The following is a 22,109-nucleotide window of genomic DNA, read 5'->3' as shown; positions in this document are numbered from 1 at the left end:
TTAGCGCTGCAGAGAGCACCCGTAAACGCGGCAGCAGCATTGCTGCAGCCAGCATGTGAATATACGTTTGGGTGCTATCGCACACCCTTATCTGGAGTCGAAGAGGGGGGAGTTCAAGGGGAGGCGATGAGAGGGGCGGCATGGAAAGTTGTCACAAGGTGCAGAGACACACACGCCTTTGCCGATATGTACAGAGACTCCTAATACGTGCGAGAATGATGCTCGATCGCTCCCGTCCACAACATGCGTCTGCGTTTCCCGGGTTGGCGGGTGCGTCTACAGTGGCCAGCAACATGAAGCATGATACTTGTGGAAAAAAAAGTGCCGCGTTCCTCTTGCGCCGACACCCGCTTGTTACCTTCCGCCCGCTCCACCCCAACCGGCAGTACACGACATACGTTTTCCTGGAGAAGTTCCGTTGTTTCCGTCAATTGTTTGCGCTTTAGAGATCCATTATTTGAAGGGAGGTGGACGTGCCCGGTCAGCGGAAACGCCTGCTGGTGCGCACGCTGTGTGCGTGTGTGTGTGTGTGTGCCTGCAAGCCCAGAGAACGTCCATGGCGTCGCTGCGCCGAGGAAGACCGCAGGCAGCTCCAAGGAACGACGGGCGCACGCAGGCACGGAGCTAAGGCGGGTGCAGCGTCGCTGCACACATCGCACTGGGACAGGTGCGCAAGCCCACATCCGCCGATGCGCACACACAAACGAAACGAATACTCAGCCCGCTCGCCATCGCTGTCGCATCCATGTTACGGGAGGAGTTCCGAGTAACACGAAGCGGAGAAGGTGAGCATCTGTGGTTGAGGGGTTGTAGACGCGTTGAAAACTTCAGCGGGGCTGCACGCACATGTCCTCCTCTTGGTGGTGTTGCACCAGCCCCGGCGTGCCGCCATTCATCTCCTCTCGCGTCATTCGGTTCTGCAACTGCCGCACATCCTCCAGGGTGTCGTCGAGAAGCTCATCATCGGCGAAGACGCTCTTGCACACCGCGGCGGCAGCAGGAGGCACGTTCGTCTCGAAGGGATGGCGTGCCGCATGCGGTAATATCTCCTCGGTCTCCGTGTCCCTGCCGGTGACGCCGTTGAGCGGCGTTGGTGCGCCCCGCTTAGCGCTCCCAAGCCCCGACAGCGGCAGCGGCGGCTGCGGATGCGCCGTCAATGAGCTCTCGTAGCACTGACGTGTCGCCGCAGTGCTGGCCACATACCCGTCGGCTGATGCGGCCACCAACTGCTGCCGTGCCTCCACCTCCGCATCGCGACGGTAGAGCTTCTCGCGCGGGAAGATAGCGAGGATGGCGCCGACAAAGCACACGCACGTGATGAGAATGAGCACGTTGACACAAGCCGAGGTCGATGCAACGCCGTTGCCCAGCATCATAGAAGCAATAGAGAGCATGATGAGAGAGCACAGGTTTGCGCCGGCCATGAGGAGGGCGCCGGGCACGGACTCGGGCAGCGGGTAGGAGATCTCCATCGCGAACTCGAAACAGATCGGGATGGCGGTGTTCTGGAAGACGCCGGCAAATATGTAGATGAAAGAGCAGAGCCCATCCATTGTGCGGGTGTGGCTCGGCGCCTTCAGCATGATCACGATGAGTCCGATGCAGCACAGCACGGAACCAATCAAGCACACCAGCAGAGGGTACTTATAGTGCCGTGTGCGGTCCACCCAGAGGCCGACCAGGTAGGACGCCACCGTCCCGACAATAACGTTGAAAGCGCCGATGCTGCCCGCCAGCTCGGCCGCCACGCCGAAGGGCTCCAAGATCTGCGCCAGCACAGAGGCGTAAGTCCAGACGCTGCCCATGCTGATACTGAAGGCGCCGAGCAAAAAGACGAAGTCGCGGCGGCATACAAGTAGGTAGATGGTGTGACCGACCTCGAGGAACGTGATCACGTGCTCGCTGTGCTGAAGCCGGCGCCACACCGTCATTGCCTTGTGCTTGCTCATGCTGCCGCGGTCAAACTCGGTGTAAAAGGCCGGGGATGGGTCCAGAGTGTCCTCCTGCGTGTTATAGGCACCGTCGCCCGGCTTAGCCGTACTCTCGACATCCGCGAATTCAACGGCCGGGCGGCTGGCGCTGGTGTTGCTGCCGCGTGCACCGGCGCACGTAGAGACATGTGATGCTATTGGTTCACTCAGCGCCGTGTGGCGCTCGCCGTGAGCGGCAGCGCGGCCTCGTTCTGCACCGACACAGCTGTCATCGTTCTCATCCTCACCGCTGCTCTGCCTATTACTGCCGGCCTCACTATGCAGCTCGTCGGAAGCGAACCCCTCCTCTCGTTCACCGCGCCGCCGATGCAACTGCTGGGCAGCGGGGTGCTTCGCACGGCCGCTCGCTGCGCGAGCCTGGGCAGACGCGAGCTCCTCAAGCAGTACCTGGCTCGGTGCCTTGAAGCTTGGTGACCGCAGGAAGAGGACGACGCCGACAGTGATGAAGACGCAGAAGCCCATCTCAAGGCAGAACAACAGCATGAACTCCTTGGTGGTGCCGGTACTAGACTTGACGATCAAGGGTGGTGCGAAAAGAGCGATGGCGTTGCCGAGACTGTTCGCCGTGGCTGCAATGGCTGTCGCGAAGGTACGCTGGTGCGGCGCAAAGTACTGCGCCGCAATCAGCGGCGGCGTCGACAGCACAAATAGCTGTGCGATCGAGTTGAGGGTCTGCGGCACAATGAGGGTGAGGTAGCACGGCTTCTGCAACCCAGGGGCCACCTTCAGGATCGATCCCATGGCGTTCAGTCCGCATCCAATGAGAACACCACGCCGCACCCCCCACCGCTCAAAGGTTGTGCAGGTGAAGTACGCCCCGACGACGAAGACAATCATGTAGACGGAGGAGAGCATGTTCAGCTGATTGGTCGTCAGGTTAAAGAAGGTGCGAGTTGCCGTCGCAATGGATGAGTACGTGATCCACTGTATTGCGTTCGATGCGCTGTAGAGGCAGAAGAGGGCTAGCACGACCCACCGCCGCGGGTCACCTTTCTCAGTCATGAGCGTCGCCGGCATGATTGATTGCTCTGTGTGGGTGTGGGTGTGGGGGTGGGAGGAGGGGGGAGGGGTATGCCCGCTCTCTATCTGCCGAGGCGATTCACAGCGACGATTGACCACCGGGCTGTGGAAACGATACGGCAGATGTGTGCGTACGTTGAGGGAAGGCGTGTATAAATATGTCTGTGTGTGTGTGCCGAACTGTGATGGCGGCAGCGAGACACACAACCACAAAGCCCACGCAGCGGATGTGCAAGTGAGTCGGAGGGGAAAAGAGAGCGCGCGGCAACGGAGCCGTATGCAGCACGCCACCCGACACGGCTTCACGGTGGACGGGAATTGGCAGTACGCCAAGCGAATCAGATGACAAGGTTGTATTTGAACAACGACACGTGCAGATGGGGAGAAGCAGGAGGAGATTCCTTACAGAAACGAATGAAGATGACGCCGTCCGCACGCGCACACGCACAGAGACAGAGACGGCCGCTGACACGGGCGCGCACTCGTGCTGGAGTAGGCGGGGAAGGAATACGACTTGGCAGGCGTAGCGAGTTAGACGCATCAAGAGAGGCAGCGTGCGGCGGAGGAGGACGTAGTGACACAGGGGGAGTGCTGAAACGACTTGAACTCCCCCGCAGGCCTACGAACACGCACACACGTTCACAAGAATATATATGTCTACGTATAAGTGTACCTACACACACGCGTGTGTGTGTGCGAGAGTAGAAGAGGGGGCACCGCAAGCCGGTGCGGAGAAAGCTCAGGGCGTGTCTGCGCGCGGAAAAGATAATCAGAGAACGTGTTTGCGCTCATCCGTGAAGAAGAGATGGCACAGCCACCGGAGGGTGGGGGGCACGTGCACGTTTGCGGGTGCGAACGCGGCGAGAGGCGTAGTGAAGAAAAGGACGTCGTGTAGGGGTGGGCAGAGCGATAATGAATAGACCGAGAAGCATCCGACCCACATGGTGAACGGGTCGGTCAGAAAGAGGTGTGTGTGTGTGCAGAGGTTTCCAGTTACTAACCTGGCAGCGCAGTCGCACTCAGCCCCCCCCCCCTCCCACGCACCCGCATGCATGAAAACGCCCAGAAGGTTGGTATCGAGGCTAGCAAGGCAGCCTACAGTTAGAGTAGGTGGCGAATACGTCGACGCCCTCCGCTGCAACACCTTGATACGATCTTTCCATCTGTTTCCTCGGGGGCTCGGCAGCGCATCACGGACACCACACGCACGTACACAGAAAACGGGTTCGAAGTGGAGGAGAAATTGCACCTCAGTCGCACATGCGCACGCGAAGAGGACATGAAACAAAACTTGCACAGCAACACAGCAATACCCATCCTCTCCACCACGACCCGATCAATCGCACCACCGCTCCACGCAGCATCACTGAAAGTCACTGATGACAGCTCTCAGCATTAAGCTCCTACACATCTATCAAGCTGATGAGCAGCTTAATAATGCAAGAGGCCCATGCCAGGTGTCCCACACACGCCGACATTCGGAAAACTATGCGCGCAAAGTTTCAAACTTCAACTCCATCCTCCACGCGCGCAAGCACACAGCAGCAGCGACTGCCGGTCAGTGAGGAAGCAAAAGGTGTGTGGGGTCATCAACAAGGAGGATCAGACGAGTTGTTCGTCGTAGACCTAGTTCATCACGCAGTCGCGCCGCGCATGCACGCGCGCGCACACACACAAGGAGTGCGGGACGCCGCTCGCCACGCACGTCCGGGCACTCCTCAGCTACACACACACACACACACACACATGCACACACCCACACACACACCCACATCGGCCCTGGTATTAGGTTCGAAGGCAACAGTGATGTCACGCGCCGCAGTGCGAATGCGGTGTCCGTGGAGAGATGCCACATTCGTCATTTGGGGGGCGGGTGGGTGAGAGCACCCGCATGCGTCCGACACGCACACACGCACGCGCGCGCGGGTCAGGCAATTCAATGAATGGATTCGGTTACTCAAAGTGTGTCATGTCACCACGCCGGCGACGCGCGCCGGCGCTCGACAAGAGATTCCCTGCTTTGGTGTATCATCACATCCGCACACGTGCGTCGGGGCGTACCTGCACGCACACCACTTCGGCCCACACAGCACAGACGCACACGCCCACAGCGCCCACCACGCAGCGCCTCATTGCACAGTAGACAGCGTTATCGACTCGTCGCCGCGGAAGGGCTCGGACTCATTACATCAGAAACTCGTTGGTGTGGTAATCCTGCGGCGGCATGCGAAGGCGGAGGGGGCGGCGCACCAACACAGACACGCAGGGAACGGCAGTGGCAGGCCGCTACGCATTCGCTCACACATGCTGCGCAGGGCGCACACACGCAGGCACGGTCATTAGGATGCTTTCATGCAGCCTCGTGCACACCGCGCCTCTTCAGAGAGCAGCAGCGGCACTCTGCGGAGGACAAGTTCATCCAAGTGCTGAATCATGTGCCGCCAATAGAGAGCGAGATCGAGCGAGAGCCGACAACTGCAGAAGCAGCCGGAGGCGCATCGGCACAGCGCGCAGCGCCAGAGCGGCGCTGCCGCAGCAGCAACAGTAGGGAGATGAGAAGGGGGGTGAGGGAGTGCGAAGACGGCAGCACACACACCAACTCCATGCGCGCACGTGCTCCACACCTCCTTGCCCCGCCCTCCGCCCTCCACGCGCGCAAGCACACAGCAGCAGCGACTGCCGGTCAGTGAGGAAGCAAAAGGTGTGTGGGGTCATCAACAAGGAGGATCAGACGAGTTGTTCGTCGTAGACCTAGTTCATCACGCAGTCGCGCCGCGCATGCACGCGCGCGCACACACACAAGGAGTGCGGGACGCCGCTCGCCACGCACGTCCGGGCACTCCTCAGCTACACACACACACACACACACACACATGCACACGTGCACACACCCACACACACACCCACATCGGCCCTGGTATTAGGTTCGAAGGCAACAGTGATGTCACGCGCCGCAGTGCGAATGCGGTGTCCGTGGAGAGATGCCACATTCGTCATTTGGGGGGCGGGTGGGTGAGAGCACCCGCATGCGTCCGACACGCACACACGCACGCGCGCGCGGGTCAGGCAATTCAATGAATGGATTCGGTTACTCAAAGTGTGTCATGTCACCACGCCGGCGACGCGCGCCGGCGCTCGACAAGAGATTCCCTGCTTTGGTGTATCATCACATCCGCACACGTGCGTCGGGGCGTACCTGCACGCACACCACTTCGGCCCACACAGCACAGACGCACACGCCCACAGCGCCCACCACGCAGCGCCTCATTGCACAGTAGACAGCGTTATCGACTCGTCGCCGCGGAAGGGCTCGGACTCATTACATCAGAAACTCGTTGGTGTGGTAATCCTGCGGCGGCATGCGAAGGCGGAGGGGGCGGCGCACCAACACAGACACGCAGGGAACGGCAGTGGCAGGCCGCTACGCATTCGCTCACACATGCTGCGCAGGGCGCACACACGCAGGCACGGTCATTAGGATGCTTTCATGCAGCCTCGTGCACACCGCGCCTCTTCAGAGAGCAGCAGCGGCACTCTGCGGAGGACAAGTTCATCCAAGTGCTGAATCATGTGCCGCCAATAGAGAGCGAGATCGAGCGAGAGCCGACAACTGCAGAAGCAGCCGGAGGCGCATCGGCACAGCGCGCAGCGCCAGAGCGGCGCTGCCGCAGCAGCAACAGTAGGGAGATGAGAAGGGGGGTGAGGGAGTGCGAAGACGGCAGCACACACACCAACTCCATGCGCGCACGTGCTCCACACCTCCTTGCCCCGCCCTCCGCCCTCCACGCGCGCAAGCACACAGCAGCAGCGACTGCCGGTCAGTGAGGAAGCAAAAGGTGTGTGGGGTCATCAACAAGGAGGATCAGACGAGTTGTTCGTCGTAGACCTAGTTCATCACGCAGTCGCGCCGCGCATGCACGCGCGCGCACACACACAAGGAGTGCGGGACGCCGCTCGCCACGCACGTCCGGGCACTCCTCAGCTACACACACACACACACACACACACATGCACACGTGCACACACCCACACACACACCCACATCGGCCCTGGTATTAGGTTCGAAGGCAACAGTGATGTCACGCGCCGCAGTGCGAATGCGGTGTCCGTGGAGAGATGCCACATTCGTCATTTGGGGGGCGGGTGGGTGAGAGCACCCGCATGCGTCCGACACGCACACACGCACGCGCGCGCGGGTCAGGCAATTCAATGAATGGATTCGGTTACTCAAAGTGTGTCATGTCACCACGCCGGCGACGCGCGCCGGCGCTCGACAAGAGATTCCCTGCTTTGGTGTATCATCACATCCGCACACGTGCGTCGGGGCGTACCTGCACGCGGTATTGGGGTTTATGTTGCATATGATTGTGATTCATACATTCTGCAGAAGCGCGGAGGTTTCGTCGAAGGATCGACGGTTTCCAGGAGGCTGTGTGCGTGTCGGTGGAGAGCGGCGTTAGTTCTAATTGAGCCGCGTTCTCGTGATCACAGGAGAGAAGGATGGGATAACTTTAGTGACGAGTGCCTCCTCTGAGGTTGTGAGAGAGTGTCGCGAATGATGGGTTAGGGTTGTGGTGGTGCACCCGATGGGAATCGGAGCGGAGGCGAAGGCGGCAGGGGTGCACCCCATCGGCAGACCGCTTGCGGATTGTGAGCGAGTGGGCGAGAAGGCCATCAAGAGGAAATAAAGGAGAGCCTATGGGTGGAGGAAGCGGATGAGAGGGGCTACGGCAGGGCTGAGCGTACTGGGTACTGCGGTTAGTAGCAGTAGGGATATGGCAAGAAGAGGTGTCACAAAGCATGGGTGGGGGCGACCAGAGAGAGATTTCTGTCTCTGGTCGCCCCCCTATCGCTCCGACACATACGCGAGAGATGTGTGATGAGTGGTAATTCCCTAATGCAGTAGACCATGAGTAGCTGCTGGAGGTGGCGCAGTGGTGGGTGAGGATGTTGCCCTCCACTGCGCTCGTTCAAACCGAGGTGGGCGTTTGTTCGCTTGTGATCTTCTTTTCGGGTCTAAGGGACGTCACTGATGTGTGCGCGTGCGCACTCCCGGAGAGACACGACGACATGCAGAGCGGAAGAGGCTCAGTAATGGTATACAAGGAAGTCTTGTCGCGATTGGTACCGGCGAGCAAAGGCACTCCCCATCGCGGTGGGTTCACTAAAGGCGACGTGCTCCGCCGGCACCACGAATCCGTAGCACACGGCATGCCGGGCACGTTCAATCATCGAATAGCCCACCCCACATCTGCGTGACGCCGGTGACACCCACATGAGCCGTACACCACACAAAGGAGTTCCGGTGCACCAACCGTCTCCAACGCGTGTCACCTGCGCCCGCAGCTGTCCTTCCGCCGCCGCGGTGCAAGAAGAAGCGCCGGAAGTGCACAGGGCAGCAGCATCCGCGGTGGTACTCTCAGTGGTGGAGTGCACCGGTGGCTCGGATGAAATCGCTGGGCTCGTCCACACCGCTCGGTAAGCTCGGGGAATGTCTTCTGCTACGCACACCCCGTCCATAAACCACACAGGCGCGCGGCTAGCTGTGTTGGGTGATGCGTGCCTCAAGTCTTCTCTCGTGGCTGTGACGTGCACAATCACCACACAGTCACCGTGGCTGACAGCCTCGGGACTGCCGATGGATTCGTGGGCGGCGTGCAGCACCGCCAAGACCGCGCTGCGCAAGGTCGCGCTACAGCAGCTGGGCCGCACTGTGCTCCTCTGGTGTCTGCCTGGCGCTCTGTCAGCGCTGTCATCGCAGCCTGCGCATGCGACACGCGCCTCCTTGCCTCGACCTCGCTTTCGGCATGCTCTCTCAGCAAAGAAGCCGTAAAGAACCACACTGGCAGCAGCAAGGGGTGGCCTGGCAGACTCTGCCACACCGGTGCAGCAGCCAGCCTCCTCTTCCACAACGTACCCCGGACTAAACACGTGTTTCCTGATATCTGCAAGGCTGCGCCAGGTCGAAGGTAGCGCGCGTGCATCTGCGTCCAGGTCTGTCAACTCCTCTAGTCCCGGCATTGGGAGTGACGCCGGGGTGCGGAGGGTGCTGTGTCCAATACAGCGAACAGAGGGCGTGAGGTACGTGCGCTGAAGAGAAAGTTGTCGCTACCGCAGCGCTACGGCACGCTCAGTCAGCGTCAAGCGTGGAGCGAGGGGGCATCGGTGAGCCGTCTCCAACGCACACACGCGTGTGAGAAAGAAGGAAGCGGATGAAGAGAAAGTGGGCGCGATGGAAGCGGCAACGTGCGTACGTGTCAGTGTTGCAGCGGTGGAGAGAAGGAAACGTGTTCTTCGCGTTCAGTGCCCCGCCCATAGAACATGAGGTCGAACTCCGCCGCACCTCCCCCGCCCTTCCCCCCCCCTCACACACACACACGCGTGGCAGCAATCCGCCTACTCATTCATCGGAGCATCGCCTCGGACTCAGCCTCCACCCACCATCCCCACCTCGCAGGTCGCCCCACAGCCGCTCCCATCGTGCCGGTCGCCACGCAGTGTCGCCGTCGGGGGGTGGCCCAGGCTCCCCACCACCAGCAGCGCGGTGGGAGGACCTGGTGAGGTGGGTGCGAGTCCGGCTGGCCCTTTGCCCATCGCATGGATGGCGCACACGGCTGCGTTGTCGCAGCTCGCTCTGGCGCCACGCCGTGCGGGGAATCACCGCCGGCATCCGCAGCGATGCATCGCTCTCGCCTCCCCTTGCGCCGTGGGTGCTTGGCCCTGTCGGCACCAGAGGTGGTCTGGCATCGGCAGGGACATAAGGGGCTGCAGCCATGAGGTGCGCACTGGTTGGGAATTGGGCAACGGGTCATGTGAGTAGGATGCAACGTGCGTGGCTGTGTCTACGCGTCGTACGTGTTTTTTGGCAGGAGCGCATGATCAACCTCCGTCGCATGCGGCTGCAGGATGCACCCTAGACAGCGTCCACGCGGAAACGGGGTGTGTGCGGCAAGCAGCGGAGGAGTCAGTCATGGGAAAGTGGACTCCACCGCACAGGTTGCACCCATAGAAAAAAAAGGGCTGACCGCTGTTTACGTCTATCCATAGCAATGATACGCCTGTGTATACGTTGGCCTATATGCCTAACTCCCCTTCCGCGACAACTGCAACCGACTCGTGCTCAACGCGGCGATCCAAGCACTGGTGTGTTAGGCAGCAGGAAAGGCGGCGGTGAAGGCTTCGACAGTTCCGCCGAGGCCTGGCGTGACTCCCGGAGTGCGTGGAGCTGAGGAAAGTAGAGCACCTTCAGCTCCTTTACCAGTTTTGCCACCTTCACATCGCGCTCCAAGTGGCTTAGCGGGGGATGGAGTGGCTCTTCCCCGCAGATGGGGCACGCGCGATCCGCCGCCGAGACTCCTTCCACCGTCGGCGGCGTCGGTGCGCAGCACTGACATAGAACAGCCCCACAACACGACATGGTGAGCGTCAACAGCGGCAGATGATAACACTGACAGCAGAAGAAGTCCGTCAGGCTCGCGTCGAGGCTCGACAATTTTCCTTCGTCGATGAGTTCATTCAGCTCTTTGATGTCGTCGCCGCTCACAGCAGACGGCACGACAGCCAACACCTCTTCCTTGTTCAGCAGAGAGTGCGACGAGTCAAGGCGGCGGGACGACCGACTGGGTTCTTCCTCACCCCACACAAGGTCGACATGGCGCCGCCGCTTGGCAAAACCTGCACCGGCGGCGCCGTCAGTGTTGAGAGAAGGGCCCTCTTTGGCGGCTCCCTCAGCTGCAGGGCCGCTGGCGTTGCCACAATCCCCGGTGCTGCCGTCAGCACCGATAGCAACGCCTGTGCGGGCCCCGTGTGCCCCCACGCGGGCCTCTGCCCAGATGTCAGCGTTGATGCCCACCTGCAGGAGATTCTCTGCATACGTGAAGACAGCCAGGCGACAATCTTGCAGGAGATCCTCGTTGACGTTGAAGAAGATGTGCTCGAGAGCATCAGCGGCGAGCACGCGCAGCGGCACCGGCTCAAGATCTGCGTCGGCGGCACGACGAGCGTATGGTGTCTGCACCATCACGCAGTTAAACGTGAGAACGTCCTTTTCCAGGGACAGTGTGGAGGACAGAGGCGACTCCCTCCAGCAGACATCTCTCAGTCGAGAGCCCGATATCTGCAGCGGCGCGCCTGGCGCAGGGACGACAGCGCTGTATTTCGTTGCTCCCCAGGCCCGCACATGGCGAGAGCGGTGGGCCGTCTCTCGAGACGCCGCGATGAAGAGTCGGTCAGCGGGCAGCGCCTGGGGCACCCTCGAGCTCTGGCCCTTGACAACAAACACAAACTGCATTCTCTCTGGCGAGAGCACCGACAAGGGGGTCGGAACAGGGGGGAGGAGGAGGAGGATGGGTGGCGTCGGCAGGGACTTGTGGAGGCACGACCTTGCACAGCTCACCCTCACCTCCCTCCGTCCGTCGCCGTGCACAAATCAGACGCGTGGTGTTCCTCAACGCAGTCAACGACCGGCAGTGCTCACACGCACATACACGAGTAAAGACGCACACGCGCGTGTGTGTCCGATAATCCCAACACGTGACCCGCCGAAGGCTGTTGTGCTCCCTCTCTCGGGCACGGCGTGGGAAGAGGGAGTGAAAAAAAAAGGTCCTGAGCACCCGGGAGAGATGGTGCGTGCGTGTGCGTGTGTTTACTGGTATGGAGGGAGTAAGTTGGGCTGGGGGGGGGGAGATGAGGTATGCGAGGAGAGTAGACGGAGATAGTGATAGCATGTTCAAGATCCTTGCAAGGCAGGCATGCGGAGCAACGCCCTCTCCAGGCGTGCATGCGCATGCGCACGTGTCTGTGTATGTGTGTATGTGTGTATGTGTGTGCCTAGTGAACAATATCCTTCGCGATGCCCCAACCAGGGGTACACGTTGCAGAGTCCACCCGCACCAATGTGACGGTTGCTGCATCGATCCAGGCATTGCCTGGCAGTGGCGAGATGAAGGGGGAGGGGGGGGGCGAAGGTGCGGTATCAGCGCATGTTCTGTTTTCACTCCCGGTTCGTTGTCGTGTATCGGTACTCCGCCCACCCGAGAGCGCGCGGCTTCCCACATGCGCATATTTGCTGAAAGGGGAGACACATGGATACACGCGAAGAGCCTCTAACGGCGGTAGCATACCGGAGCCCACGTGCGTCTGTGTCCTCTTGGAACGGTGGCGAGGAAGAGAGAGATGGAGGAGAGCAGCCACATGAGCCGCACGCGGGCTCATGAGCAGCCTCGAACAGCGTCTTGTCGCCCCCTCTCCCTTTCCCTGCCTGTGCAGCACTACTGATAACGACGTGGTGATGTGCCGTACACGACCCTTGACGAGTCTGGCGAGACCCATCGTGGGCACACGTGAGTCGCGTCGCGGAAGGTATCCGCACGGCGCTCGAACAAGAGATTCGATGGGCCTGCGTTAAGCACCATCTCTTCGCTCCTTGGCAGCGCACCGTAGGCCTGACGTGCCGCCGCCGCCGCCTCGTGTGCCGCCCCGTCGTCTCTGTCACCCATACTGTGTGTCTGTGTAAAGCCCTGCAGAAGCCTCGTACGAATATCTTCCAGCTCCTCTACCACCGGTAGCGGCAGAGCTGTACGACCGGCTCGGTGGGCGGCAAGCACGTAATTGATCTCCTTGATCCCCTCCAACACCGTGGGGTGGTCTACCGAAGATGAGGTGAGTCCAGTGGAGACAGCAGCCGCAGAAAACGGTGCAGGAGCTGAATCAGTTCCATTAGCGGACGTCGCCATCGCCGCACACTCAGCCGTCTGCTGTTGCAGTGAAGACAAGCGCGCAAAGCTGACGGGAGCCTTCTCGTTGACGTGCGGGCGTGGGGGTTGACGGCGCGGCTCCGGAACCGCCACCGCTTCATCATTATCGGTGCGCCAGCGTTCGCTGAAGCCTAGTGGCATCTCGCAAAGTGTCGTGAGGGGGCGCGTCCTCACGTTTGCCGGCGGCGCGCCGTGCACGCTCTGTTGGTCTATCGGAGGCGACGGGCCATGACGAGCGTTGCTAGAAAGGACGGCGCGCTGCTGCCCATACGGTGCAGTCGACTGCCCATCAACACCGGTGGCACCCCCGCCGTCACTAGAGCACGTGTACACGCTCTCCAGGGAGCTCTCCAGCTCGAGGACGCGTCGATGAAGACGGTGAATCAGCTCTCGCTGGAGTCGAATGTGCTCCACGAGCTCCTCCCGCGGCGCTTGCCGGAGTGCCTCTTCAAACATGAAAGCCCGCCAGCAAATGGAGGTCAGGAGCCGGCGTAGGCGTAGGTAGAGGGAGAAAAGGGGACAGGCGCCGTTGCTGTCGTTGTGGCGCGCGGCAGTCGCAGCGACAGTTCCTTGTCTGCCCTCGAGAAATGGCGTGTTCTTGGCCGCCTGTGTGCGGGAGAGAGAGAGGGAGATAAAAACCGCTCCAGAGTAGGCGACGCGGATTCGTGCAAGTGGGCCGCAAGGCGTGCGCGTCGCTCTTTCCTGCCGTGTGTATGAGCGTGCGTCCGTGTCGGTCGGTCACTCACCCACGCAGCAGCCCCCTGGCCGTCAGCAAGGGTGGGTGGTGGGGGGTAGTGGGTGGGCAGCCGGGTCGCGATAATGCACGCAAAACGAAAATGAACACACAAGAGGCGGGAAAATACGGAGTGGCATGCACAGCAAAGCGTCATGGCCTCGCCAACGAGAGAGCGAGGGGAGAGTAGAGTGCAGGAAAAAGGAGTGTCGCGACGTAGACAACGCAGCACGCATACACGCGCACGTAGGCGCGCCACGCGCTCCGGCACCCTAGCGCATAGGCAAAGATGCAACGTTTTATGTGCATGTGTTGGCGTTGCTGCTGCTTATGCAGGGCAGTTACTCGCTCATGGAGGTTGCTTAACAAAGCGAGGGGAGGGAGAGAGCCAAAGGGTGTGAGCGGAGTACGCCTCATGACAACCGCGTTCGTGCATGTGTAAGGGTGCATGTCCACTACTGGCTATACAAGCGGGGGCAAGTCGCTGCGACAGCGGACTCAAGGGCACATACACACGCACACTGGCCCACACGCGTCTCTACCACGCCTTCGTGCTGCGGCTCTGCTCGAGCAGCTTTGCGACCGCCGCCTGCCCGTAAACGACAGAAGCGGGTGATGTCGGAGTCTGGCCACCCTTTCGCTTCTGCCCCGCCGCGGCTGCGTTACAACCTGAAGCAGTGGCGGCTCCAGGACGCAGCAGCACGCGCTCCCGCCGCACGATCGGCGCGTGTGCAGTCTTGACCACTGACAAGGGAGCCTCGACGACGACATCCTTCTCATCCGCCTCCGCGGCGATGACCGCAGAGTCGACACGGCGTGCTTTGCGGGCAGGGGATCGTGCCTCGGTGCGCACCATTGCTGCCGTGGGTGGCGCTTCGCAGGAACTACTGCCCCTCTCGCTATCATCCGAGGCAGCGTGTGCATCGCTTACATCATCGCGTGCCGCATGCGGACTAGCAACAATGTCGGGGCCGTCACTACTGCCCATCTCGGTCAACTTTTCCTGCCACTCTGCTGCCGATCGCGCGTTCCTCTGCATATACGCGGCGCGTACCTGCCCCGCCGTCATCATTCGTTGTCCGTCCAGCAACTTCATATTGGAGAACAAGCGGAGGAGACGCTGCTGCACCGCGATGGGAACCGCACTGGCGCCTGCGGAAGAGGTTGTCGATGCCACGTCTGCGATTCGCTCAGCGGTGGTTAGTCCGGCTGCCTTGTCCTGCACGGCACCCTCCTCGATGAGCGGGTTACCACGCAAGTTCAGCTGCTCCAGGTAGCGGCACCGGCGTAGGGACGCCACAGATGCGAAGAGGTTGCTGCTGATGTCGAGGATATGCAGGGAGCGCAAAATGACGCCGTCCGGCTGAAGAGAGGTGAGGTGGTTCTGTGCCAGCCGCAGCTCCGTCACCTTGGGCAGAAACCACCGCACTGGCAACGAGTGCAGCTCACAGCCGCTCAGCGACAGCTTCCTCAACTGTGACAGCCTCTCAAACACAGAGAGGGGGTGCGCCAAGGCCAGCGCGTGCCGCCGCTGATTGTACGCCGCCATCTCGGGTGAGTCACCGACGGGTTTGCGAGCGACTGCAGCGGTGTCGGAGGCCGACGGATCCGTCGGGTGTACAGCGATCCCTCGATGATTACGTCGCTTAGCCGCAGACGCGCGGTGCTTCTTTCCACGACTCGCGGAATCGCCGCCGTCGCCGTCAGCGGACATGGTGGTGAAAGTGCCGTCGGCCGCGTCGTCGCTACCCTCGTCATCCGCCGCTGCACTTGCGCGACCTGAAACCTCACCACACTCCGCCGCCACCTCCTCCACGCCCCAGGCCGGAAAGAGCTGGCAGAGGCGCGTGTTGCGGGACAGCACGACAGTCTCACACTGCTGAAAGGTGGAAAAAATGGCGTAGTTGCGCTGCGCCACTGCACGCAGGTGTGCACCGCTGTCACTACTGCTCCTGCGCAAGGACTCAGGCAGGTGCTCACGTGCAGCTTCCATCTCCACTGCATCCTCGCCAGTCGCCGCCACGACATCGGCGAGGAGCGGGGAGTGTAACTGCAGGCGATTGTCGTTGGCAATGAGGGTGCGCAGGGTGAGAGCGGTGTGCTCGAGCCCTTCCAGCGACTCCACCGCGCAGAAGGAGATGTTCAGAACGGAGAGACACGTCCCGGACAAGCCCTTCAGCGAAGCCAGACGGCCGTTGTGTGCGATGTTCAGGTTAGAGAGGTGCTGCAGCGTGGCCAGTGGACTGAGGTCTGTGAGGTCATTGGCCGACAAGTCCAGCTTCCGCAGCTGACGGCACAGGACTCCAATCGAGGACGGCAGGGCAACGAAGCCTTTTTTACTGCATAACAGCTGCCGTGTTGTCTCCACATCTATATCAAGCGAGATTGACTCCACAAACTTCTTCGCTGTTTGCGGGGAGCTCTTTGTCATGGTCCCCAGAACCGCGTCGCGTGCAGCCTTGGCCTCGATCTGCTGGGCCCGCGTGAGCTCGATCCCGCCGGATACAGAAGTCTTGGCGGCACTGCTGCGACGCGATACTCGCCTTGCGGGTGACTTGACAGAGGACTGCGGCGGACGCCGCGGGTCCTGCGACGGCGCACCACGCGGTCCTGGTACTGGCGTGCGATGGCGCTGCATGATAGGGCGAAGCAACCTCGTTTTAGGACAGTAGCGTTCACGCGGCCACGAGGGCCTCTCTGCGTATCGCTGGGTGTGTAGACGACTGTGCGGATATGCAAAAATCTGACAATGGAAACGGGGCAGAAGAAGAGGCCAAGTATCAGTGCCGCGAGGGCATTAGGCACGCCCACACCATCGACCTCATTGCGCTTCTCTGTGCATGCGCACGCGAGAGGGAGAGGAGAGGAGGGAAGGTGAGAAGAATACACAGCAAGCAGCACCGGCGTTGTCCGCCACCGCTACTGCTGCACACTTCCTCCACCCGCTTTGCCTCACAGCCGGAAGAGGTGAGTCCGCAGCAGACGTCCACATTGGCATCATCATCACTGCCCCTCCTCCGCCTGTTGTTGTGTTGTGTTGTGTTGTGAACGACAGCCGTGTCAGGAAAGGGCTCAGCGCACGCGTGAAAGAGAGAGACATGTAAAAAAACAACAAACAACGACAACATGAGCACACACACACACAACACACATCAAGTAGCTCACAGCGATCCCAGAAACAAGGCCAGCAGTGGCTTACAGAGAGAGGGAGCGAGGTGGTGTTGTGAGTGGAGGGTGTAGAAGACACACAGAACCAACCCAACATACGTGCGCAAGACGAAGCTCTGACGCGGGTCACGTATGTACAGCTTAACGACACTCCTGGCTCCCCGCAGCACAGCAACAACAACGAGTCCGCAAAGTGCCAGGCGGTTAGGTGCTCCCGACGAGAGCACTATACCTACAGCACCAGGGAGCGGCCATCATGCACAGCACCCGGCATCTTCTCCGGGTTCTGGTGGTGGTCATACACAGTAAAGGCGCTGATGAGAGCAACCGTCAGGATGTAGGAGTGGTAACGCTTCAGTGTCTCCAGAACAATGTGACCGGTGCGCAGGTACTTCTCATTTGGGTTGCGAGAAGTGATGTATTTGGTCATTCGGTGAAAAGCCTCCTGCGAAAAGCCGCCACGCTTCACGAGAGAGCGGCGCAGCATGGTTCCTGGACTTCCTCTTCCGCTTCTGTTGGAAGAGGGGTGCGTGTGCGTTGTACGCGTGCGCTGTGGTGATGCGCAAGGATTAAGGAAGGCGGGGTACGATCCGGTGGATGAAGGGGAAACGATGCTGCCAAGGGAGGCACACAAGCGAAGGCAGATGGGCTTCCTATCACACACGGGCACGCGTACACAGACCAGCAGACTCGTGTAGAGGAACGGACTTGGGTAGAGAGAAATAGGGTAAGAGCAAAAGCGGAGTCGTAAGAGCGGCACAGAGAGCGGATGATCGACCCACAAAATGGCCGGGTGGGGGTGCATCGTGGCTGCCGTGCTGAGAAAGGCGCAAAGAGATGACGAGGAGCACGGAGGAGTGAGCACGTCATCCACAAGTGCTTCCATTCTTGGCATCGATGAGACTTTGCCGATGCACCCGTCCTCGCTCCTCGCACCCGCCCCCAGCGTTCCCCTCGACAGGGAGGAACGCAGAGCACACAGGGTGCCTGAGACATACACGACGGCGCGAAAGTCCGACATAGATGGAACACACCGGCACTGGCGGCGAGGCGCCGCCCTTGACGGGAGCATCTCTGATGCCCCTCTGTTCAAATCGATGTTGCTTGTTTTCAAGCCTTTTGGTCGGCTTCGTTGCCGTCTTTCTATATGGCAGGTAGACCTCTTCTTTCCCCGCACCGCGTAGGCACTCACGCGTACACACAAGCCTGGACATGTGACGGTACGCACCCGCTGACGAACGAATGGCACATTGCTGTGTGGGTGTGGGTGTATGGCGTGCGCCACTGCATCCACGCAACTCTCTCTCTCACGCGCGCGCGATGCACGCTCACGCCAACGTGCACGTTTAGTGAAGGATGCCGCAGGCGCGAGAGCGAGTGACGCGGAGCAGAGAAACAACACGCACGAGGGAGGGGAGGGGTAAGCAGTCAAGCAGCTCGAAGAGTCGGACAGTCGAGAAACAGGGTGACAAGAGACGGACGCACAGCCGGCCGTGCTCATTCCTGTCACGCTTTTCGGCTGCTTGCATCAACCCTCAGGATTGCGTGAAGGCACCGCTCAGTGCTTCGCACTTCAGGGTCCAGCACACCCACTCTCTCTGTGTGGGACGGAAGCCAAGCAGCCCCTTATGTCCCTGCCGATGCCAGACCACCTCTGGTGCCGACAGGGCCAAGCACCCACGGCGCAAGGGGAGGCGAGAGCGATGCATCGCTGCGGATGCCGGCGGTGATTCCCCGCACGGCGTGGCGCCAGAGCGAGCTGCGACAACGCAGCCGTGTGCGCCATCCATGCGATGGGCAAAGGGCCAGCCGGACTCGCACCCACCTCACCAGGTCCTCCCACCGCGCTGCTGGTGGTGGGGAGCCTGGGCCACCCCCCGACGGCGACACTGCGTGGCGACCGGCACGATGGGAGCGGCTGTGGGGCGACCTGCGAGGCGGGGCTGGTGGGTGGAGGCTGAGTCCGAGGCGATGCTCCGATGAATGAGTAGGCGCATTGCTGTCACGCGTGTGTGTGTGTGTGTGAGGGAGGAGGGAAGCCGCTCGAAGCTTCAACCATGACGGGGCGGAAGAGGAGGCGGAGGAGGGGCAGCTGTGGGGGAGAAGGAGAAGCTCAGATAATCTGATACGTTCCCCCACAGACACGTGGGCACGTGGAGATGGAGAGATCCACCGTGGTGTCGCCGCCCCGCACCCCCGCAGGCATCCCCTTCTGCCCCCCTGCCCTTCAATGCAAACGAACCAGAACGCAGACCAGTGAGAAAGAGGGGTGGTGGTGGGCGAAAAGACAAAGAGGCGCTAAAGGATGACGTCGGTTGATGCACCGTTGATACATCAGCGCGTAGCGAGGGGATGGGACGCCAGAGCAGCGGGCGTCAGCAACACAGGCCGCATACAAGCGAAAAGCCACACACAGGCACACACACACACAGAGATAGAGGTACAAGGGAAGAAGGATTACAGGGAAAAGAAAGAGGCACACACGCACATGAGCATGAAAGGCTCTTCACCTCCGCGGCTCCTCACACGGGTATTGGAGGGGGGAGGGAGGGGAGGGGGAGAGAGGGGGAAGAAACAGACGACTAAAAAGGCAGCACCCACCCATGGCACACACACATACACACACACACACACGCACGCAGGACTGCAAGTACACACACGCATCAGTGAAGTGCGCGCAACAGCACCGCCAACAATGCAGAGGCAAACAGGCCAGGGGGGAGAAAACGTTGGGAAAGGAGAGAAGGGGAAGGGGTGGGAAGAGGAGGTGGTGCACGACAGTGATTGATGGGAAGTGCGCGAACGGAAAAAAAAGGGAGGGGGTGGGCAGAGGGAGAGTGGAGCGGGCGGCACAAAATCTGCAGGTATACCCAGCGATACCCAGAGTGCACAGAGTCCTTCCCCCTCGCCCGCCCACCATCCTGCTCTGGAAAACCAAAGACACTTGTGCGTGCGTGCGTACGTCTATGTGTGGCGCCTTCCTTTGGTTCGCTGTCGAAGCAAAGAAAACGCTGAGGAACTGATAAGAGATGGAGTAACGAGTTAGAGTGACAGCAAGAGTGTTTCGGTGAGGCAAGGGGCAAGGGTACGCGAAACGGCGCCAAACTGATGAAGGAGAAGTGTGGTGCCGATCGAGAGAGGAGCTATGAAGGAGCCACGCCTCTATATCGCTTTCTCTTCTCCTCTGCTCTCCGCCCCGCGCCTCTATGACGCCTGCCCTGCCCTGCCCTGCACACACACACATACACTCTGCAATCGCCCCTTGGAACATCCTACAGAAAAGCAAGGAATGCAAAACGGCGAAAAACGCCGCCAATGATACATGATCGCCCCAATGACACCCGCTGCTGCGTCACTACGCACGCTCGCACAGGTAGGAGGAGGGAAGAGTCTCTGCTTGTTGAAAACACTCTGGCGTCGGGTGGTACAACTCCGCCACCCGACCGCAAGAACGGAGACGGTGACGGCCGCGACAGGGACAAAGAGAGTGCGGTGCTTCCGCGCTCAAAGCACGAGCTGAATACCCGTTTTTTCTGGCGAGTAGATCCCATTCAAGTTTGCAATGCCGTGCTGGTTGCCTATCAGCACAAATCGCCGCGGTGCCACTGGGTAGTAGCTGGTTTTAATTGCTCTCGAAAGATTGCCAAAGTATTCGCGAAAGTACTTTGGAGTCGCCTTGTCCAAGCCACATCGGGAGAGATCCATGACGGAGATGGCATGCGGCTCGTAGTGAACAGCCAACAGGCTACGGAGAATCTGAATGAGGCCCTCCGTTCCCACCCCCGGGTTGTCACTGAGGCTGAGCACGGTCAAGGAAGGAAACAGCGGTACCGTAGGACTACGCCTGCTGGCTGCGATGTAAGCCTCCGACGACCGCGAGACAGGTCTTCCGGCGATACAGAATGCCTTTTGTGAGATGCCGCCCATGGTCTTGTGGTCCACTGGAAACAGGTACGCAAACAGCCCAGCGACGGAGTGTTGATCGAGGTTCATGTTGTTGAGGTATAGTTGCCGCAGAAGTGGCAAGATCGTCTGCTCTTCGTTCGCGGCCGACATCGTGGCGAGCATCGTGCGGAAGCCGTCGTTGGTGAAATAGTTGCCATCCAGCCGCAGCGAGGTAATCCACCGCAGCTCCTTTAGTTGAAGAGAAGCAAACAGGCGGCCCAGCACGTACGGCGCTGTAGGCTCCATGTAGCAGCTGCTGAAGTCTAGCTCTACTGTGCTCGGGTTGTCCTCGTGCTGAGTGGTAAGCCGAGTATGGACTTCCTGCAGCTGCACACGATGGTAGCCGTCCTTCGTGACACGCTTATTCCGCAGCTCCTGACGCCACCACGCCCATGTACCCATCTCCACCTCAGCGCGCTCCGTAGGCGACATGTGAAACAGCTGCGGGGCGCTCGACGACGTGCTGATAGAGGACAAATCCATGTTATCCATAATCGTGCGCAGCTCCGCCGGGCACGTCAGATTCGGATCCTCCGCGCCATAGATGTTTGTGCTGGCACTGCGTGGCCCATTAGCCGCCGAGTCCCTCGCGTTATCTGCAGCACTGCGCTGTCGTAGGCTCTCATCACAATCCGGAACCGGGATTTCTAAAGACTCTTCCGAGTAGGCCCTCTGGAATGCCGCGGCAGAGGCGCCTCTGCTAACCTTGTTGTCGCTGCCCACCAAATTGGAGCCCCTCGTCCTTTCCTTCGTGCCACTCATGCACCACAAGCAGCTGGTTTCGCACCCCATCGTGACGTCGGGAGATGACACGCAGTGGAAGAGGTTTGGTGGCAGAGAAAGACAACTCTGTGAGGGAGGAGGAGGAAAGACGAACAACCGAGGAGAAGTCGAGGCCGACGACAACCTGCGAGTCTCCAGCAGGGTTTGAAGGCGGCGCTGTCACCGCTGCGTGGCGGCAAAGGCGTGGAGGAGAGGACGAGGTGTCTCTAATGGGGTTGGCAGCGACGCCGAAAACGAGAGTTGGAAGTGCCGTATGTCGCTCGGTATTTGGGGGTGTGCGTGGATACTGGAAACTAGAGAGATAAGAGGAGAGGGCAGCAGCAGCAGCAGCGGCGGCGGTGTGTCTAGGCTGCACCACGAGCACGAGAGTCGTTTCTTCAGAGGTGTAACGATGCTGCAGAGTTGCTTGTGTGTCAGCGGGGTGAGGAAGGAATGGAGGTGGGGGGGTGATAGAGAGTGGCGGTGAGGGACCAAAGAGGGGGGGGCCACAACGATGGCGCGATGGTCCTAGCACGAGAGTACTCCAGGAGAAAGGGAGGAGGTGTTGGTGGTGACGTTCATACGCGGTCTCTCTCTCTCTCACACACACGCACATACGCACACATGTGAGAAGGGCGTAGAGGGAGGGCTTGGTACATTGGTGTCGGCTGGGTGCAAAATAGTGAGAGAGACGTCATAATGAACATCGGCACGGCAAGCACGCTCGGTACGATC

The 22,109-nt window shown here is 60.4% G+C and overlaps 8 protein-coding genes across 8 annotated transcripts; all 8 read right to left on the bottom strand.

Moving 5' to 3' along the window:
- Window positions 1-827: 827 nt before the first annotated feature.
- LMXM_20_0350 (conserved hypothetical protein) lies at window positions 828-3,008 on the bottom strand (the record flags this gene model as incomplete). Its single annotated transcript, XM_003875053.1, has 1 exon — window positions 828-3,008. The coding sequence occupies one exon, from the start codon at window positions 3,006-3,008 to the stop codon at window positions 828-830; it is 2,181 nt and encodes a 726-aa protein (XP_003875102.1).
- Window positions 3,009-8,099: 5,091 nt separating this feature from the next.
- LMXM_20_0346 (conserved hypothetical protein) lies at window positions 8,100-9,032 on the bottom strand (the record flags this gene model as incomplete). Its single annotated transcript, XM_003875052.1, has 1 exon — window positions 8,100-9,032. The coding sequence occupies one exon, from the start codon at window positions 9,030-9,032 to the stop codon at window positions 8,100-8,102; it is 933 nt and encodes a 310-aa protein (XP_003875101.1).
- A 379-nt stretch (window positions 9,033-9,411) lies between these two features.
- On the bottom strand, window positions 9,412-9,786 carry LMXM_20_0343 (conserved hypothetical protein; the record flags this gene model as incomplete). The annotated part of the gene is made up of 1 exon (XM_003875051.1): window positions 9,412-9,786. The coding sequence occupies one exon, from the start codon at window positions 9,784-9,786 to the stop codon at window positions 9,412-9,414; it is 375 nt and encodes a 124-aa protein (XP_003875100.1).
- A 345-nt stretch (window positions 9,787-10,131) lies between these two features.
- Window positions 10,132-11,301, bottom strand: LMXM_20_0340 (conserved hypothetical protein; the record flags this gene model as incomplete). Its single annotated transcript, XM_003875050.1, has 1 exon — window positions 10,132-11,301. One exon carries the CDS (start codon window positions 11,299-11,301, stop codon window positions 10,132-10,134), a length of 1,170 nt encoding a protein of 389 aa, XP_003875099.1.
- A 979-nt stretch (window positions 11,302-12,280) lies between these two features.
- Window positions 12,281-13,222, bottom strand: LMXM_20_0330 (conserved hypothetical protein; the record flags this gene model as incomplete). Its single annotated transcript, XM_003875049.1, has 1 exon — window positions 12,281-13,222. The coding sequence occupies one exon, from the start codon at window positions 13,220-13,222 to the stop codon at window positions 12,281-12,283; it is 942 nt and encodes a 313-aa protein (XP_003875098.1).
- An 815-nt stretch (window positions 13,223-14,037) lies between these two features.
- On the bottom strand, window positions 14,038-15,930 carry LMXM_20_0320 (conserved hypothetical protein; the record flags this gene model as incomplete). Its single annotated transcript, XM_003875048.1, has 1 exon — window positions 14,038-15,930. One exon carries the CDS (start codon window positions 15,928-15,930, stop codon window positions 14,038-14,040), a length of 1,893 nt encoding a protein of 630 aa, XP_003875097.1.
- Window positions 15,931-16,899: 969 nt separating this feature from the next.
- Window positions 16,900-17,154, bottom strand: LMXM_20_0310 (conserved hypothetical protein; the record flags this gene model as incomplete). Its single annotated transcript, XM_003875047.1, has 1 exon — window positions 16,900-17,154. One exon carries the CDS (start codon window positions 17,152-17,154, stop codon window positions 16,900-16,902), a length of 255 nt encoding a protein of 84 aa, XP_003875096.1.
- A 3,017-nt stretch (window positions 17,155-20,171) lies between these two features.
- LMXM_20_0300 (conserved hypothetical protein) lies at window positions 20,172-21,104 on the bottom strand (the record flags this gene model as incomplete). Its single annotated transcript, XM_003875046.1, has 1 exon — window positions 20,172-21,104. One exon carries the CDS (start codon window positions 21,102-21,104, stop codon window positions 20,172-20,174), a length of 933 nt encoding a protein of 310 aa, XP_003875095.1.
- Window positions 21,105-22,109: the final 1,005 nt, after the last annotated feature.

Source organism: Leishmania mexicana, chromosome 20 (genome assembly GCF_000234665.1).
Source record: "Leishmania mexicana MHOM/GT/2001/U1103 complete genome, chromosome 20".
Classification (NCBI taxonomy): Eukaryota; Euglenozoa; class Kinetoplastea; order Trypanosomatida; family Trypanosomatidae; genus Leishmania; species Leishmania mexicana.
This window is presented reverse-complemented; position numbering and strand designations above follow the sequence as displayed.